General features: G+C 43.8%; 1 protein-coding gene across 5 annotated transcripts in view; it reads left to right on the top strand.

Annotated features, from left to right (window-relative positions):
- The window catches only part of LOC140735632 (ADP-ribosylation factor-binding protein GGA1-like), a 33,300-nt gene extending 13,892 nt beyond the window's left edge, over window positions 1-19,408 (top strand). For 4 of the 5 annotated variants that reach the window (XM_073060905.1, XM_073060904.1, XM_073060907.1 and 1 more), the window contains 12 exons: window positions 558-658; window positions 1,909-1,989; window positions 4,327-4,464; window positions 4,615-4,696; window positions 4,811-4,918; window positions 6,438-6,563; window positions 7,364-7,416; window positions 8,428-8,555; window positions 11,753-12,024; window positions 13,660-13,835; window positions 14,017-14,127; window positions 16,894-19,408. In XM_073060905.1, coding sequence (XP_072917006.1) covers window positions 558-658; window positions 1,909-1,989; window positions 4,327-4,464; window positions 4,615-4,696; window positions 4,811-4,918; window positions 6,438-6,563; window positions 7,364-7,416; window positions 8,428-8,555; window positions 11,753-12,024; window positions 13,660-13,835; window positions 14,017-14,127; window positions 16,894-17,004 — 1,487 coding nt within the window. In that variant the 3' untranslated portion in view covers window positions 17,005-19,408. The remainder of the gene's footprint in view (window positions 1-557; window positions 659-1,908; window positions 1,990-4,326; window positions 4,465-4,614; window positions 4,697-4,810; window positions 4,919-6,437; window positions 6,564-7,363; window positions 7,417-8,427; window positions 8,556-11,752; window positions 12,025-13,659; window positions 13,836-14,016; window positions 14,128-16,893) is intronic. The other variant, XM_073060908.1, reaches the window with a different exon arrangement.
- The last annotated feature ends 283 nt before the right edge of the window (window positions 19,409-19,691 follow it).

Below are 19,691 nucleotides of genomic sequence, written 5' to 3'. Positions count from 1 at the left end.
AGGGGCGCAGGGGGTATAACATGGTGGTTGTCTGTCATGTCCAATGATGACAGGAGACCTGTGCAGGCGAGTTTTTGAAGTGGAAAAGCCATTGCTTTGGGGCACGTCCACTCTGTTAACCTCAGAAGTTTGGGTCCAGTGGTATGAGTAGTTGTTACAAACTGGGGTTTGACCTGGTTGTAGTGGATGACCATGATGCTTTATGTGCCTTGTTGTGCCCTTCGCTCTCCACGGAGCGTTGCAGAACCGCCTCCCTGGCCATTGGATCTCACCGTTCATTTCGTCCACGCAGTCTATCGGAGCTGACTTTGCATGCTGGGACAGACCCTATTTCATCAGACAGCTGCCCTCACCTGGTTTAGCTGACCTGTTGCATGCAAACAGGTACTTGGAGCCACAGGTGAGAGCCGAGTGTCTGGTGGGGCCCAAAGGTGAGTGAGCTGCCCCAGAATGGACACGACAAGCCCCTTCACCAGAGGTGTTACCCCTCCCTGGACACCCCAATAAAGTAAAAAGCACAGAGGGAAAACTTATTTAAAAAATGTCCTCTTCCTCAGGTATCATCAAGCAGGATCCCAAGTTACCAGGTGAGAAGCCTTTGCTACCCCCTTCCACAGAAAAGAAGTGTTCCTTCTTTGATGATGATGAAAAATCGAAGGTAAGGAAGACCCACTACACTCGCAATGCGCCTCTGCTCTGACCAAGGATTCCTGGCATCGCTTAGCACTGTATCTGAACTTTGCCTGACTCTCCTTGAACTGTACCTCCCTTCTTCCTCATCCTTCATTTCCATCCCAACCTTTATCCTTTACCTTTTAGTTTACCTGGCATCCCCTTGCGGCCTCATTAATTGATGGATGATCTTCCGCTGGAAGCAGGCTTTTCAACCCTGGAGTTTGCTCTGCTATCCATCGCTGATCCTGAGACTCACCTCCTTCCAGCGCGATCACTCTTCCCCAGGACTCCTTCCATGAACATCCCTAGTCCCTTGAGACAGAGATTCCACTGCTTTACAGACCCCTGTTTATAGCTAGTTCTGTCCATTCTAAATGGCTGACCTCTAATTCTGATGTTATGCTTCTGCCTTACCTCTCACCCATCTCTGGAAATCGCAGTGGAAGTTTGGCTGGCTTCCCTTCTAGAGCCATAGATAAATACAACACAAAAATAGGCCATTCGGTCCATCTGGTCTGTGCTGAACCTTTAGCAAACTTGAGATCACCTGGAACTGCACTGACTTTGCCCCAGTTCATTCTGGGTCTGTTCACCCATGTACCCTGTACTTGTGACTGACATTGGCCTTCTTACCTGAATCATTTCTTGCAGTCCTCCATCCCACTATGGTACCCTGTTTTCACTGATTTCTGGACAATTCATCATCCTTAAATACAATTATTTTATCATCGGTTGCTGCCTTCTAATATCAAGGGACCAAGCTCTGGAAATTCCCTTGCCCCTCTCTGCCTTTCCAGTTTGTCTTTCCTCCTTTAACCTTGCTACTCTTCCAAAAGAGGCTACTCTTTCGAGAAAGATGTCCATCTAATTTCAGTGGTTTGCCATCCTTTTTATTTTCTCACTCCAGTACCTTCAGATATTGTGCAATATTGCAGTGTTTGCTTTTATAAATGAAAGTTAACTGTTGTCAACATGAATGCAAACCTTTTTCTCTCTAAGCTGATAAATGCCATCACAATGCTAAGGGCCAAATCAGGAAAAGTAATATTTTACTTTACATTTAAGAACATACCCCAAAAAAAAAAATCTTTGTGGTGGATAAGGAAAGTGAATTAGTAATTTATGGGTTTTGAGAGTTCCTAGTTTGTAGCTTGTAAATGGGATTCTGTTGTTTTTTTTTAAAGAGCACCCAGAAATATTAACCAGCATTTTCTGCAAAATCCTGACCCACAGCTCCTTGCGAGACTTCTCAAAAGCAACCACCCAGAGGACTTGCAGGCTGCCAACAGATTGATCAAGAGTGTCATCAGGGAGGTAAGTTCATTCATAGCAATTGGTGAATCAGTCAGCAATTTGGAATCTCAGTAAAACACAGACTCCTGCTGGAACAATGTGTCTCTCCTGATCCAGTTGTATGTCTCCTCACTGATTACATGAACAGTAGTTTTTAATTTATTGATGTGTATCTGACGGCCTCGTTAATCCCACAGAGCATGTTCACAACCTTGACTGGTTTTGTCTCCGTTGACCTCTTTAAACACTATGCACACCCAAGCTAATTCATGTGCGTCTGAAGTAGTCCTGATGCAGCATCGTGACCTGAAACGCTAACTGTCTCTTTTCCTGCCTCTCTACATGTACTTCCGCCAGTTCCCTATTTTTGCATCAGCAGTCTCTTGTGTATCGATTTCATCAGCAATGTGTTCACAAAGCCAACTTTTATTTTCTGTTTTCCCCAGTTCTGATGAAGATTCTCTGAATTGAAATTTTAAATCTACCCACGTGTGCCATCTTATTTGTATCTAGCACTTTTTGCCCTAATTTCAGATTTGGACTGTTGGTTTAGGGGAAGCAATGATGTGTAGCTGGTGGGAGTAGTAGTGTGAGCCGCTGTAATGATGACATGTCCATCCCTATCCATATAAAGGATATATAGGACCCACTTGCTGGGAGGTTGTACATTGCCAGCATTGGGCAATGGCCTTCCCACAGTTTTGGATGAGCCCTGGACCCGCATCAAACAACTTGACCCTAAGAATAGGGGAGGAGTTTATTGGCCAAAGTCAGACACCCCTTAAATAGCCAACTACTCCCCCCCCACCCCCACCACCCGCTGGTCAGAAGATGCAAAGTACTGAAACCCCATAACACCAGGCTCAAAGACAGCTTCTGCCTCAAATGTTATAAAGCTAACGCTCGACCGCACAACCTGCCTCACTATCGCCTTGCACTTATTGTCTACCAGCACTGCACTTTGTCTGTAAATATAACGCCCAATTCTGCATTCTGTATTGCCTTTCCCTTGTCCCCGCTCAGTATACCAATGCATTGAAATGATCTCCATAGATGGCTTTTCACTGTAACTCAGTACATGTGAAAATAGTTACTAATTAAAAACTGTAGACTTGCTCTGGTTTCTACTAATCGCATCATCACATAGTTAACATTTTGTGATGTTTTTCCTGGGGCAGCAGGCAGGGAAGACCCACGAAGGTCACTGAAAAGAGAGTGGATTGGGGGGGGGTGGCATGCCTTGAGAAGGGAATGGACATCAGTGACTATGCGAGTGAGGTTATGGAGAGTGGAAAGTTTAGGAGAGATTTTAAAGCTGAGGGAAGCAAGGTGCCCATTGACGAATGGGTGGATTTTTGTGGAGGAAGTGTTGAAGAGGAGGCTGTTGGTAAGGTATCTCTGTGTGGGTGGGTGTTTGTGTGTGGGTAAATGTGACACGAATGCATGTGTACATTTTGTTTTATGTAAATTTGGATGCAGAGTGTGGCCTCTTGAATCAGACCCCCTCCCCCCCCCCCCCCCCCCCCACCCGCACTTACCACTGGACCCTGACCTCATTCAGCCAAACCTGTGTGGTAGTTGGTACACCGGCCAACGTGCATTAACTCACACATCTTGACTTACAGGAACCAGAGTGATATCATTGAATAGGAGAGGGGATAGGGAAGGAGCAAGCAGAAGCCGGCGGAGGAACTTGTAAGATTAGGCGGGGAAGGGGTTAAGAAGTAGATAGTGGGGAGGGGATGTGGGAAGGAAAGGAGTAGAGGTAGAGGAGGAGATGGGGGGAGAGAGTAAAAAGAGGATGAAAAGGGGGAGGAGACCAGATTAAATCCCAGTGCTCATAATATACCAGGTGAATGTTACCCCTCCTCCGCAGCGATCCCATTAAATCAGATGTATGTGTCTCTCACTTGCTTTCTTTAATGAGGGGGAAGGTCTCCCATTGCCGGATGTTGGTGGATGTCGTCTTTCCAACAAGTTGGAATAACCTCCAACAAACAACTAGCAGAGGAACACAGCAGGTCGAACAGCCCTTGAGGGGAGAAAGGAATTGTTGGATGTTTTGGATCAAAAACTGGTCCCAGCACTGCAGTAATGAGCAATTTGACTTCACTGGGTTTTCTTTTTCTAGTGTGATGAGATAATGAATTTAATATTCTGCGGTGTTTGTGCCCCACCCCTGGACTGATGATCAGCTGGGGTCCAGTGTGCTCACCTTTGTCTTACTCAGGAAGATCAGCCTTTTGTTCTGTGAAGGTGGACATGGCTGAATCGCCCATCGCTCTCGGGTCCTATTGGATAACTTAGTGAGAGGATATTGATTCAGATTGCATGTTCTCAAACTGCAGTTCTTCACAGGATGAAGAGAAAGCTGAAAAAATCAACAAGAGGATTCGTGTCATCGAGGAAGTGACCAACTGTACGAAGTCGCTGAATGAGATGTTGGCCATACACCAGAACGACGGCCTGCCCGAAAACCAGATCGAAATTCTGAAGGTAATCTTCCACAGGTCTAAACCCTTTGATAAAATACTCAATCCTGTATATCTATCAGATTCTGGCTCATTCCAACGGTGTGCGTGAGTGTGTGTACTGCATCCCATTTGGCTGTGCTCTCTCACTTGGCTCGTTGTTGTTTGTGTGCAGAACCTGTATCAGCGCTGTGAGAAGCTGCGGCCGACACTGTTCCGACTTGCGAGTGACACTGTGGAAAATGATGAGGCTTTGGGTAGGTCTGTTCCGTGGTAGTATGTGGATGGATGAACAGGGCAGCTGATTAACAGAGGATGAATGGGTTCAACAGATGGCTAAGTAATACTGATTACGTTCTGTCTCTCTGCAGTGGAGATTCTGCAGACCAACGACTCACTTGCAGATACAATCAACTCGTATAAGAAAATCATTCAGGGGCATGAAATCAGTGTGGCCCCCAGAAGTTCAGCCAAAACAGGTAATCCTGGGCAGAGCATAATAGTCACTGTGATTGGCAGACTCTACCAGAGGGTCTGGCCAATGTTTGTTTGGTAAGTGTGACTTAGACTACAAACTAAATGTATTACAGATATTAGAAATCCAGAATCAAATCAGAAAATTCTATAATCAGGCAGCATCTATAGAGAGAGGATAAAGTTAAGGTTTATCACTGAACTTTCTCTAACTTTTGCTTTCTACCTATCAGACTTCCCTGACTTTGAATTTTTTGCCTTCAATTATCCCCACTTTTAATTAATGGTCATTGACTAGAAACATGAACTTGTTACGAATGTGCCACAACTCTGAGGGGCCGAAGGGTACAAAGTAGCCCCCTCCTTTTTGAGAATCGCAAGATCGCTATTAATTCAGGTCTGGGACCCAGGAAATGAGAGAGAGACGCGCAGAATCCACAAGGGTTTGGAATGTGTCCTGGCCCCCAGAAAGGCGGAACCATTGATAACGACTATTGTCTCTTGGAGACGGAATTGTGTATTGAGTACTGTACCATTCATTGAAGCCCTCAGGGAATGACCAGAGTGGGCTGGTTGAGGGATTGCATCATCCCAACCTGATTGACATCTGAGACCCCGTGAGTAAGGATAAAAGAGGGTCTGGGGAACAACCCCTTCAGACGCACCAGGAGAAACGCTAGAAATCCCGTGACAGCGTTTAATAGCGACAGCCAGTGGGGCTCGCGTGCGTCCATTTCCCTCGCCTGGGAATTGGCGGGTTACCACGGAAGAACGGCTTAGCTAAAGAAGAGGCCACCAACGAAATTTCGAAGGATCGACATCATAAAAAGGAAAAGCTGGCAAGTTATAAAATCTCTCTCTCTCTCTCTCTCTCTCTCTCTCTCTCTCTCTCCAACAATTGAAAACCCAGCGGTCCCCAAAGGCTGAAGCCTGCATGAACTGAGTGACTTTTATATTTCCATCGGACAATACATTATCCCCCAGACAACGATAGAGCGTATTTCTTATTGATTATTATTATACCCGCACTTTTAGAGTTAGTATTGACGACGTATATTATCTGTATGTTTGCATTGATATTATTTTTGTGTATTTTTACTAATAAATACTGTTAAAAATAGTACCATCAGACTTCAACGGACCTCTCTATCTTTGCTGGTAAGTGACCCAGTTACGGGGTTCGTAACAAACTCTATTTTCATTTTGCAAAGATGTTACATATTTTCAACATTTTACATTATTGTTCTATATAGGGGAGTTTTGGTTGATTCAAAGTGGTTGAACTTGTTCTGAAATCCAGGCTGTGAAGTGGGCTGATGCTTCTTGAGTGTTTGTCAATTTTCGTTGGAGAGGATGAGGATGAGGATGGAGGAGTTAACTGTGGGAAGGTCAGGCTCTGCTCAGTCAGGGTGTGTTTGGTGGTGAGGAGAATGATATTATTTGAAGATGGTGCTCATGTTATGAGTTTGAATTAACTTGTGACTTTTTGGAATTGAGATTTAATCTTCATCATTTTAATTTCAGAAGTGTCTTCACTACTGTTCGATTTATCTGATTTGGAGCTGGACTTTGGAAAACCTGAAACCAATGAGGGTTTAGGCTGCGAGCAGCAATTGCCGTGTTTGCTTGATGAAGAACTGGTGTCTCTGGGTGGGTAGCATTTCTCAGCAGCCCCACATCCCACCTTACAGACAGGAAAAGGTGTTTACCCATCTGTAGCCTTGATCCATGTGTCCCATAGCCTCGACTTAGTTTTATTTCCTCTCCTCCCTTCTTGCTTTGACCACTTATACCCAAGTAATGGCCTTGCTATGTACCTTGGTAACTTTCAATTGTTCACCTGCCATTTGGCCTCTGCTACTTTGCTCCGGATTATAATTATCTCCTCCAGAGGGCAAAGCAAACATTCCTTGACTCTTTTAGCACTGCAAAGTAAAGAAAGAAGCTGATGCTATAGCTCAGTGAGATCTTTTATTCACCTAGTAAGATGGCTTGAAAGTTTTGATGCACACTTCAGTTGATGTAACATTTAAATTATGATAGATATTTAAGTGCATTGTTGAAGGATCACCACATTGGTTGAGGAGGTACAACAGCAGGATATTGATAATGTCTTTCCAGTGAAACCTTAAACCCAAATCATCATTTGAGCTCTCTGAATGTTACAGTACGATTAGAAAATGGGAGGGTTTATGTTCAGAGATTTTGAATTGGTTAAATGATTTTGTTGTCCATGTGATATAATTACTAACATCTTTCCCTATTTTTTAAGCTTAGAGTAATCTAGGAAATTAATTGCAATTCATTGGGATTGGAAGTAGTCTCAGTTTTAATGAGAGACAGACAGAGCTCCCCTACTGCCATCAATGAGTACATCCTCAGTGAATGGCAGAGTGTTTGGGAGAATGAGGATGGGCTCTCGATGATTAACTGGCACTCTGCTCTTCCAGATCTGAATGTTCCCCCATTAATGGAGCAGGCTGTGAATCAGAATACATCCCAGGTAAGGAAGTGGTAGCACCACGCCTACTGCAGAAAATGGAAGGTAAGAGTGTAGGAGGTAACATTTGGTGTGGGTAGCAGAGTTGATATAATTGAGCCGTTGGATGGTAAAATATAATGACTGGTTTGCCATTGGATTAGTGCTGTGTTCTTAACTTTTGATAGTTTATATAAATGACTAGAATGACTGCAGTGGGACTTGGTGTTCTAATGCATGATTCTCAGAAGGCAAGTATTCAGGTACAGTAACTAATTGAAAGCTAACAACGTATTGCTGGGGAATTGAATTGAGGGGTGTTATTTTTCGATAATATAGGGCAGTGCTGAGACTGCATCTAGAGTACTGTGTACAGTATTAATCGCCCTGTTTAAAGGACCCTGTTAATGTATTGGAAGTAATTTAGAGAAGGCTTATAAATACCTGGAAGGGTCAGGTAATGGTATAAATATATGCTGAGAAACTGGACTTGTATCTGATGGAGTTTAGAAAAGTGACAAGAGACAAGATTGGAACATACGATATTCTCAGTGTTCAATGGAATGAATTTCCCCTAGTGTGAGAATCCCTAACCAGGAACCACTGTTAAAAATAATGGGTTGCCCACTTAAGATAGAGGTGAGGTTGCTTTTATTTTTCCTGCTGGTCTGAGTCACTGGAATGTTGGAAGGAGAGGCAGATTCTGGATAACTAGTGGAGTGAAGATTCTGCAGTGTACAGTACCAGAGTGCAGAGCAGGCGGAAGGGGTGAACGCCTTATTCCTAATTCGTTTGCCTTTGCCACTTTCTCTAGTGTGTGACCTGCTTTCTGAAGTCCGATCCTCTTTGCATTTCTGGCAGGGAGCGGGCCAGCTATGTTCAATGGGGTTTGTGTAACTGTATAAGGTTGATGAACCAATTTCACACCAGGTGTATGCTCCCGTTTGAACCCACTACAACTGCAGTGTGCGCTGTTTAAAGTTCATATGTAGCCCAGGCTGACCTGAACAAGATGCTATGACTCTTGTGTTCCAGGAAGCAAATCCAGCTACAACCGCACCAAGATCTACCTCCAGTGGGAGCAGGGACTTGGACAGCTTGGACCTACTGGGGTCAGCGTTGATGGAGCAGTATCTTAGACACCAGAAACAGCTAGTACAATGGTGAGTGACAGAAACTATTTCTACTCTATGTCCGAATTCCGCTGCCCTATTCTCAGTACTCCTGTTGCTTATGAAAAAGATCTTTGTTTCATAGGCAAGTAAAAGATTATTATTTATCCAGCCCAACAAGCCACACCATCCAGCAACCTACCTATTTAACATCCGCCTAATCACAGGACAATTTAAATGACCTACTAACCAGTACACCCATGCACTGTGGGAGGAAACCAGGGAACCTGGAGGAAACCCACACTGTTTAGGGGAGAACGTAGAAACCCCTTACAGAGGAACTCCCGAACACCCCGAGCTGTAATTCTGTGGCACCCCATTCTCATATCCTCCAGCGCGATTCGCTGGTGCCAAAGGCAAATGATTATCTGTAATAAAATGTAGAACATAGACAAGAACAGGCCATTTGGTCCACAATGTTTTGCCAAACTAAGTTAGTAATCAAATCGCCACCTAAACTAATCCCTTCCGCCTACACGATGTCCATATCCTTCCATTTCCACACATTCCTGTGCCTATCTTAATGTCTCTGATGTTCCTACCTCTACCACAACCCCAGGCAGCAGTTCCAGGCACCCACCGCTCTCTGTATTTAATAAAATAAAAAGAAAAAACATGCCCCATACAAATCCTTTCAAATTTCCTTCTTTCAACTTAAATGCATGTCCTCTGGTATTAGATGTTTCAACCCTTGCGAAAAGATATTGTCTGTCTACCTGTCATAAACCTTATCATATCTCCCCCAGCCTGTTGCAGGGTGGTGTCACGTTCTGAGAAACTTGTATGCCCTCTCCATTGCCTCGACATTCTTCCTATAATGTGGCAACCAGAATTGTATACAATACTCCAGATGCAGCCTAACTAGAATTTTATAAAGTTGCAACATAACTACTTGAACTCGATTTTTCAACTAATAAAGGCAAACATGCCGTATACCTTCTTAACCACACTATCAACAAGATCTTGCCTTTAACAGTGTACCATTTCTTTATATTTGACCTACCAAGATGCAGCACTTCACATTTGGCCAGCTTAAACTCCATCTGCCATTTCTTTGCCCATATTGGTCACTAGTCTATACCGTGTTGTGTTCTTTGCCAGTACTCTCCACTATCTACAATGCCACCTATCTTCATATCATCCACAAACTTACTAATCCACCCATCTGTTTTCAACCAGGTGATTCATATACATTATAAACAGTGGGGGCCTCAGAACAGATCCCTGTGGACAGATCTCCAGCTAGAATAAGACTCTTTGACCACTACCTTCTGTCTTGTATGAGCTAGCCAGTTCTGAGTACAAACAGATAATTTACCATGGATCCCACGCATCTTAATCTTCTGGACAAGCCTCTCATGAGGAACCTTGTCAAAAGCCTTATTAAAATCCATGTAGACAACATCCACAGCTCTATCAATTACCCTCATCACCTTGTCAAAAAAAATCAAGTTAGTAAGAAACATGTGGAGGTGTGAGGTTTGGACGCCTGAAAACAGCTGTTCCCAATTACCTCTCCCTCATTCCTGCTAAATGCTCTTGTAAATTGCCCTGCTCCAATATAATACTCTCCCGCAAGGTCTATACTTATCTATAGATATCTTAAAACTTAAGGAGTTGTGGGTACTGTTCCCTAACTTCATCCACTGAAAAGTTGGTCACCTAGCCAAGCTCATTACCCATCACTAGGCCTAGTACAGTGCCTGTGTACATAATGATTTAAGAAACCCTTCTGGATGCATCTAACAAATTCTGCTCCATCTAAATCTCAATGTCCTTGTTTACACGAGACAACTTGAAGTCCACTATGACAACAACCCTGTTGTTTTTACACCTTTCCTTAATCTGCCTGCATATCTGTTTCTCAGTCTCCTGGTGGCTTTTTGGAGGATTTATAATACAATTTCATCAGTGATTGCAACCTTCCTATTTTTGAGTTCTACTTGCATAGAGTCAGTGGATGATCCTGCCTGTGATATTGTCCCCAATTAGTAGTCCAACACCCTCCCTTCCCTTTACCTCCTCCTCTATCTTTTCTAAAACATTCCTGTTCCCCCGTCCCTCTTTCAACCAAGTCTCTGTGATGCCTACGATATCGTCCATGTTCTAAGTTCATCATGTTTATCCAGAACAGACCTGCATTAGAATACACCCACTTCAAACTATCTGTCCCATCATATACTTTGTTCCTCCCTGTTCTTACTGGCCCTGACATCTACGTTAGCTCCATCTCAACACTGTCTGACCTCCTGCCCCCCGCCAAACTAGCTTAAACCTTCCTGAGTAGCACCAGCAAACCTCCTGGCCAGGATATTGGTTATGAAACCCCCGTTTTACTGGGCACCTCTGGAAAACCATCTTGCTAATCCCTTGCCACTGGAATAATCCGCAGTGATAACCTCGCCTTCCTCCGGCTTTGTACCTTTGCGACGTCTACAACTTTGGTCCCGGCAAATCCATGAGGTTGGGATGTCTCGCCCACCCAAACCCCGGATTGGGTGAATATTGTGTGATTTACTGTGCCGGCAAGAAATAACAGATCGTACACTGCATACAATTATAAATAAGTATATTAAAGAATGCTAATTTAAACAAACCGTTATTAAATGAAGGAAAGAAAAAAAACAAAAAGGGCTCATTACTCTTAAATAGTTAAAAGTGCACTTGAGTTGGAGCTCATCTTGAACTTGTCTGTCACTCGTGCGCTGGACACTCAGTCTGTGTAAAAGCACACACCACTTTCTAAATGTTGCTCAAAATCCATCTTGAACAAATGGGTCTCCCAAGGGAATATTGGTTGTTCCTCCATGAAGCCATTCATCTGCACAAAGCACCTTGTGCAACAGGGACGGCATCCTCAGCCGTCTTGTTTTCCCCCGTCTTCCTCCGGCTCCTGCCAACAGAGACCTCTCCGGCTGCACCCTCCAGAACCTCCTCCCAAATCTGCCATCCTGACAGGCTGACACCACATTCCTAAGCTGAATAAGAAAACTTCCTATCTCAGCTCAAACCCAAACACGCTGAGAGCAGCAGACTGCTCTTACAGAACTGCTAAAATGAAATACCTACAGCAGAGCAGTAAAAGTCTTAACCAGGGCATTACACCTAACTTCAGGGAACAAGTCACCAAGAAAGTGAATGAGAGATTTAACATTTTGTTTGGAAGTAAAAGTATTCTTTTTCCCTAGGGAACAGCCGTGCCTCAAACCTACACTGAAGGACCTTCAGAACCAGGCACCAGCCCGCGCTCTCCCTGCCACTTTGGACCCGTGTTGTCCTGCCACCTGCACTCCGCTTGCGGCACCAGCTCTTTCTCAGTCCGCGGTGCTGCTGGAGCTGATGCAAACTTCTCCCTCTCAGCTGCAGCACCAAGCGCCTGCTGCACATGGGCCCTCGATTGTGGGGAGTGAGGAACTCCCCTGGAAGACGCTGTTTGTGCCAGTGGAGATCATTCGGACAAGTAGGTGCAGCAAGACTGGTGTCACTCATCGTGAGCTCGCATCCACCGTGGAGAGAGGGTGGACTTTTGGAGTTTTGACGTTGGGGGGGGATAGTCCGAGGTGTAGGAGAAGGTGGTGTGTCATGTCCGGGTTGAAGGATGATGTCACTGAGTCATTCAGAGATACAGCACAGGAACAGGCCCTTTGGCCTGTCAAGCCTGTATAACCCATTTACACTCAACCTACATACATCCTGTCCCGCTCGGCGACGCAATAACATCAGCGCCAGACTCCGGAGCAAAGGTTCCCGAGTTCGAATCCAAGTCGGGTTGAGCGTCGAGCTGGCAATTCGGCCTCGTAACAACAAGAATAGCTTGCTAGGGAAACACCATCATGATGATGCCCCAATAACTCCACTGCCCAGTTAAGGGCTATTCTTCTACATACATCCTGTTTTCTGTAGGGAGTCTCATCAACTCTCTACAGATTCTTCAAATGGAAAGAGCTGCCTGGATGGGAAGTAAACAAAAGCTTTTTCCATTGTATCTTAGTACACGTGAGTGTAATAAGGCATGACCTATACCCTTCAGCAATACATCAGTGGCCAGTTGATCAACCTGCACGTGTTCTGGAAGAAGCCAGAGCACCTGGAGGAAGTGCACGCAGTAGCATGTGGCACCAGAGGTCAGGATTGAACGTGGGTGCCGGGCGCTGCGAGGTTGCAGCTCTCTGAGATGCACCACTGCACAGCTCCCAAAGGACGAGGGATCCATTCCTGTTCAAAATGATAATGCTCATGTTTTATTGCTGAGCTCAGGACTGTGTTTGAAGCAAGCACAGCTGTAACAGGTCCACGTAAGGGAGTGGGAAGCCTGTGGTTGACCTTCTCTCATTTGTGGGCATATGTAGTACCTGGTCCAACAGCGTTTTGTGTTTGTATAGCATTTTTAGTCTAGCCAAAATTTCCTGAATGCTTGTCAGGTCTGTGTCAGACAGCGTGTGACGCCACCCTGCATAAGGAGATCATAGGGCAAATGAGCTTAGCACTCATCAAAGTTCTACAGAGCATCTTGAAAGAAGCAAGAGATGTAGAGGGAGAATATTTCAGAGGTTTTGCTTTGGAACTTAAAGACTTGGCAGTTGATGGGGGAGTGACTTAGACCAGAGGCAGTAGGACAGGTGCTACAACTTGTGGGTTGTAGATCAGCTCAGCATTTGTACAAAGACATTACAGCCGAAAGAGGCCTTCCTTCATTCACTGAATGCTTTGACTGTGGTAGTGAAGGAGGTGGGTGCACGGATACTGAACTGTTTGAGGGATGGTTTATCCTGCCAAACTTCTGCCTTTATCAGCACCCTCTCCCCAGATCCCCCCTGACTCCCCAGCCCTGTCCTGAACTGCCAGGGTCCATTTTAGTCTCCTGAGTATATAAAGAAATAAGTGAAATAACTGGAAATTTGATTAAAACTGGAAAGTACAAAATCTGATGAGGGAAATTACTGACCAAAAGGGTACTTGGATTTTGTGTTTTTATTTTTCTGATTTTTCCTGCTGCCCTGGGTGGTGGACTGGCGGATCAGTGACTGTATAGGGGGCACTGCAGTACCCTCATTAGCTCTACCCATGCTGCATCTGCAATTACTTCCTTCCACAGGTCATATACTGCCTGTCACAGTCTACGACAAAAATGGCTTCCGAGTCCTCTTTCACTTTGCCAAAGCCTCGTCCTTGCCCTTGCAGAGGCCGGACCTGTTGGTTGTTGTTATTTCTCTGCTGAGCTCATTGCCCGAACCAATAAAGGGCATCCTTTTCCAAGCTGCTGTGCCGAAGGTAAGGCTCCTCGACGCAGTCGTCCGTGGCTCCACGTGTGTTTTACCATGCGAGTAATTTCATTCCGGTTTAACTTGTTGCTAAAGTGTGGTTCCTCTGTCTCTGGGGCATTCTCACCTGTACAGTGTTGACTTGTTATTTCACACACACATTTCAGCTCTGGTTATGTGCTTGTTTCCAGGTGATGAGGGTGAAGCTACAGCCTGCCTCTGGCACAGAGCTTCCTTCGTTCAATCCCCTCCTCCCACCGCCGGTCATCTCACAGGTCATGCACCTTCATAATCCTCGCAAGGTAGGGTACTGGACATCCTGCTTTCACCCAGTAATATAACCGTGCTCCAGAAGTGTTAAGTCGGGCTGTACTCTGGGGTGTTTCTACATTCACCTCCCGCCTATTGATAGAGGCTGTCCTGAGAAAACGATGGGATTCTCTTCCTGAGAACGGTTTGTGACTCGGACTGTGTGTGGGAGAGGATCACAGATACAGTTGTGGTGGGGGAATGAGGAGGTGTGGGAAGAGAGGCTGCCACTCAGCCCCACTGACACTGAGAAAGTCTGCTTTGGGCGCCCAGCTCTGCTGGGCTCAGCTCAGCCCTCAATTGTAATGGGTCAGTGAGGTGTGGGTGGAGCACGGGCTGGGGACAGAAGGTACGTGAAAATACCTCCTTTCCACCAGCAGAAGATGCCAACAGCCCCACTGCAGCCTGCAAATCCATCCCCATCTCAAGTTTGACAAAGCTGCAAACTGAAGTGGATAAATTAGAGCAACTTGTAAACGGGCTGGTGGAAAAGGCAGGTGAAGTTTAATGCCGAAAAATATGAAATTATTAACTTGATAGGAAGAAGTAGGTGAGGCATTGTAGAATAAAGAATATTCTTCCAAAGGGAGTGCAGGAATAAAGGGACCTGGGGTATGGGTGAACAATTTCATTGAAAGTCCAGGGAAGGTTGTGAAATGGGCAGGTATATTTTCTGGGTTTCATCAATAGAGGCATAGACTATAAAAGTAGGGAGGTAATGCTGCACTCTTATAAAACACTGGTCCAAACTCAGCTGGAGTAATGTGTTTAATTCTAGTCATCATATTTCAGAAAGATGTAAAGGGGTCCAGAAAAGACATGAGAATAGCTCTGGAAATGAGGGGTGACTACAAGAGAGACTGGGCCTGTTTTTGTTAATGAGATGGTTGAGAGGTTTGGACGGAGAGATGGACAGAGTGGATTGGGGGAGAGGTAGTGTTGGGGATGGGGAGGCTGTTCTTGCTGTTTGAGGATTTGAGGATCAGAGGTCATGGGTCTAAAGGGGATAGAATGATATGAGGAAGGAAAAACCTTTATATGCAACGGCACTGGGCTTTGGGATGCACTATCTGCAGATCTGGTAGAGGCAGGTTCCATTGAGCAAAAAGCGGAAATATACAGTGAGGGAAAATCAGGAAGACTAAGAAGAGAGTTGTTCTGATAGTGAGACAGAATGGACAGGGTGAGCCAAGAGGTCACCTTATGCTCTATAACTATACTCTGATTTAATACTCCCATTCCAGAACCTATCTGCAAAATTGTTCCCGTTTTGCATTCTCTGATGAATTGGGTTTTATCAGTCATTTTTTTTCTTTTGATCCATTTCCTAATTTTAAGCTGGTTTTTATAAATGGGAAAAGAAACAAGCTGAGCTTCATCGCAGTTGTGCTGGTGGAACAGGGGCAATTCCACTCAGGGTGCCAAGGTCAGTTGAAAATTGAGTGGCCAAGTGACTTTCAAGGTTACCAATCGTGGGTGGACAGTCAAAAAAGAGTTTTTTTAAAAAATCATGTAGTGCCCTCCTGTCTTTGGCCAGTAATATGTACACCCTCATGAGGCCCTTTCCACACATTGTTGCCTTGCTTCCTGTATACTTGCTTCTGTGCTGCAGTCACCTCGCTGGTCCCACCTCGGGTCTAACCTCTTCGCTTTCTTCATCCATCCCGAATGCACTTGATGGTCAACGTTTATCATCTCCCATCTCTTGTCAAAGTTGGATCTTGGACTGTCAGATCTTCCCAATTCAACCACCTTTGCTCCATCTCTGAAATCATAAAACTACAATGGATTTCGATTAATTGGGTTATCAGTTAATTGGGGTAGCCACTTATTTGGGGCAACTCAGTTGGGATTCTCTCTGTTTAATTGGGACAGGAATTGTTGCTGAACAATTTTGAAATAGTGCCAGTCACGTGTACCTGTGTGCCCATTAGACACTATACCCTGCTTAGTGATCAGTTTTTAAATAGCCTTTGTTGTACGTGTTTATCTTCAAAATGCAATGATTTTTGTTGTTAATAGTTGGTGAGAAATAAGCAGTAAGACAATTCAGAACTGTTTTGTTCACTGCTGTTTCAAGCATTCAGGCTTGGAGATGTCAGTACATCGGGAGTGAAAATGAAATGATTTAGTACTTTGTCAAGTTAGGAACTACGAAGAAATTGAAGGTAGCGACAATCATCTTGGTTGTTATAATAAAATGAAGATTTAGAGGATGCAGTTGTTGAAAACATTGCATGTAGACAGTTCATTATCTGTACAAGGTGTCTGTGCTGGTTTTGCCGATTTACAATCAATCAAAAGAAGATGGCAGCATACAGTGGATGAATTCCTCTGTCGATAACAATCGGTAACTAATGCAGTTTTATAGTACTGTAGTATGATCGGTAGTGTTCTAATCTGTCCTGTATTTCATTTAAATACAAAATTTGTTACTCAGTTAAACAGCAGTTTGTCTTTTTTTTATACCTTTTTAACTATTTCCTTGAAACTTTGGCGAATTAGGGCAGCTGCGTAATTGGGCCAAAATGTACTGGTCCCAATGTGTCGCAGTTAACTAGAATCCACTGTATTAAATATGCATTCAAAGCAAATAAAATAAGTGAATGTTTTGTTAATGCCACAGTCATTTTTCTTGCCAACTCAGCAGAACTGTGGAGGTTAATTACTTACTTCCAGAGACCCAGTTCTGCCCTGGAGAGTTGGCTTTTATACGTGGCTTTGTTAATTTCCGTTGCCTGTTCTGTGCTTGGTTTCAGGAGAAGGTCCGTTTGCGATACAAGCTGCACTACACCTTGGCTGAGCAGCCCTTCACAGAGATCGGGGAGGTCACTGCGTTCCCAGCTGTGGAAACCTGGGGTACTCTTTGAGGAACGAGAGAAGGTCACAGAAAACTTGAAGGAGTTTGATGCCATACACTCAAGCACCAGGACCATTGTTTGGTGATGCCAAAATACAACAGAATTAAATTGGATTCCTTAATAGGAGCAGTGACTGTTGGGACAGATGACACAGGAATTTGAAGGATGGAATCCTCATTTTGCCAAATTGCATTTCATTTACCCCCTCTTTCTGTAATGTTGCTGGGTGGAACAGAAGAACAGTCCTGATAATTAATGCTCATTTATAGTTCCTATTACCTAACCTAAGTGGCCTTGTCCTCTGTCACATCTGCACACACCACCCCAGTAATATTTTTAATGAGTGTGGCTCACACTGTGAGGTGTCACTTGCAGGGGTTAAAAAGCCTTGTTTGTTTTAACAACCCCTCCAGTACATCTTTGTTAAAAAAGTTTGTCAATGGCAGCAGAGCAGATGCTGCATATTTGCCTTTTCACTCCAGTGTTTGCATTTCCAGACAATTAGCCATGGAGAAGTTAGAATTTGGAACAGCAGCAAATTGAAGAATTCTATTCAAATTGTCTTTCACTGCATAGAAAATGCAAACAGTGGAAATAGGTGGGATTATTTGGACTGCTGGAGGCTTAGTAACTTGGGTGTTCATCTTCACTGTAAAACACAAAGTTCAACATACATTTACTATCAAAATGTACACTATACATTATACAACTAGTTTCCTTACAGACATCCATAAAACAAAGAAACCTTAAAAGAACCCATTTCAAAAAAGACCGTCAAACACCCAATGTGCAGAGGGGGAAAAATGTGCAAACAATAAAAGGAAGCAAATGGCGTTCAGAAGTTCAGTTTCACGAAAGTGAATCGCTTGGATCTGGAATTGTTCTCTGTGGAAACGCATTCATTGGAAGGGAAATGGGAATGACATTTTGCTTCCAGCTCTAAGTACCAAAGTTGACCATTCCACCCACAAGATGCCCCAACTCTTCACCCTTGCAAAAACCATAGCTGGCAGTTTGTCACCACATAATGAGGCAGTGAACACAGAGAAAATAACATTAATTTGAAGGGAGTAGTGGAATTCATAAAGTCCACCAAGTCCCTTAAGCCCACTGCAACTCATCTTCAGCAACAATTAGTGGTCACCTGCCACTGAAGGTCTATGGTGAGGGTTGGTCACCTGGGTAATGGTGACACCTAGAGACTCAAAATCAGTATTGCACCCGTTTTTAAATCACACTCACAGACCCAAAGTATTAACTTTTCCTCCTCAGAATGGATGTGTCCTGACTTGCTGAGCTTTTTTCCCCAGTATATTCTTTTTTTTGTTTCAGATGTCAAGATTCTGCAATTTTTAAAAATTTTGATTTAAAATTTACCCCTTGTTCATTTTGTCTGCGTGTATCTTTTGCAATATGTAGGAGGTAATGATTTCTACAATCTAAACAAAAAAAAAGTATTCTGTTCTCAGAGGGCTTATCATTATCTTAAATAAAGAAATGATCTTTCTGTTGGAAAGAATAGTGAAGAAGACATTTGAAAATATTCTGTGGGAATATGACAGCTTGTTTTGAGTGAAGAACTAATTTACTATTAAGAACATTCTTGGAAATTAATTATGGGAGGAGAGATTAGTCTTGCAAATATAATTCAAATATTTATATTTTTGTAATAATAAAAGCATGACCCGTTTAAACTTTGTGCCTGTAGAAGCAATGACTTTCCAATTCAGGGAAAGTAAGATAAATATCAAAGCATTCAAACCGATGTGTGGTAAGTCTGAGCCTAGAAATTGAGAAAGATTTACATTTACAGAAAGGACCTTTCAGAACACCCCAAAACAGTTTACAGCTAATAATATAAATTTGATTGCACTGTTGTAATGAGTCAAAGTGAAGGGTAATTCATGTTCATCCTGATGAGCAGCACTGAAAAATGACCTAGTAATCTGATGTACAATTATTGGTCAATGACCTTGGAATCGCGCCACTGCTCTTCCTTGAACAGTGTGATGGGATCTTCGATAAACAGATAATACAGTAATAAAAGCCCTCATTTGAAAAGTTGCATCTCCAACAGAGCATTGAACATTGACCAGGATTTTTGGGCTCAAGCCTTTGGTGTGCACGAGCTATCTGCTTAAGAGGTGAGATTGCAACCAGCTGGTACTTTACATTAATGAATAAAATCTAGAACTGCCTACTTCTGAAAATGTTCCTGTGAAACATTGAGACATTTTACTATGTTAATGGCACTTCTGAGTGCAAGTTAATAAGGGTTTGTGCTTTATCTGTTGATGCTACTTGTGCACAGCCACAGACAGTGCAATTGTGGGAAAGGTGTTAATTTACTTTGCTGAACCAGTTTTAGAATTTCTGTTTTAAGAATGGTAAAATAAATATTTTAAATTCCTCAGCTTTTCTGTACTTTGTCGCTCAGTTCAATCTCCGTGTCGGATGGATCACAAAGGTTCAAACTTCTCACTGTGTCCATTTTTTTAAAAAAAGGTTTATCATGTAACACACAGAATTGCCGGAGGAGCTCAGCAGGCCAGGCAGCATCTATGGAAAAGAGTAAACAGCCGATGTTTCGGGCCGAGACCCCTCAGGAAAGGATGAGAAGTCAGAGTAAAACGGTGGGGGAGGTGAGGAAGAAGTACAAGGTGGCAGGCGATAGGTGAAACTGGAGGGAGGGGTGT

This window comes from Hemitrygon akajei, chromosome 11, assembly GCF_048418815.1.
Source record: "Hemitrygon akajei chromosome 11, sHemAka1.3, whole genome shotgun sequence".
NCBI classification, from domain to species: Eukaryota; Metazoa; Chordata; class Chondrichthyes; order Myliobatiformes; family Dasyatidae; genus Hemitrygon; species Hemitrygon akajei.
This window is presented reverse-complemented; position numbering and strand designations above follow the sequence as displayed.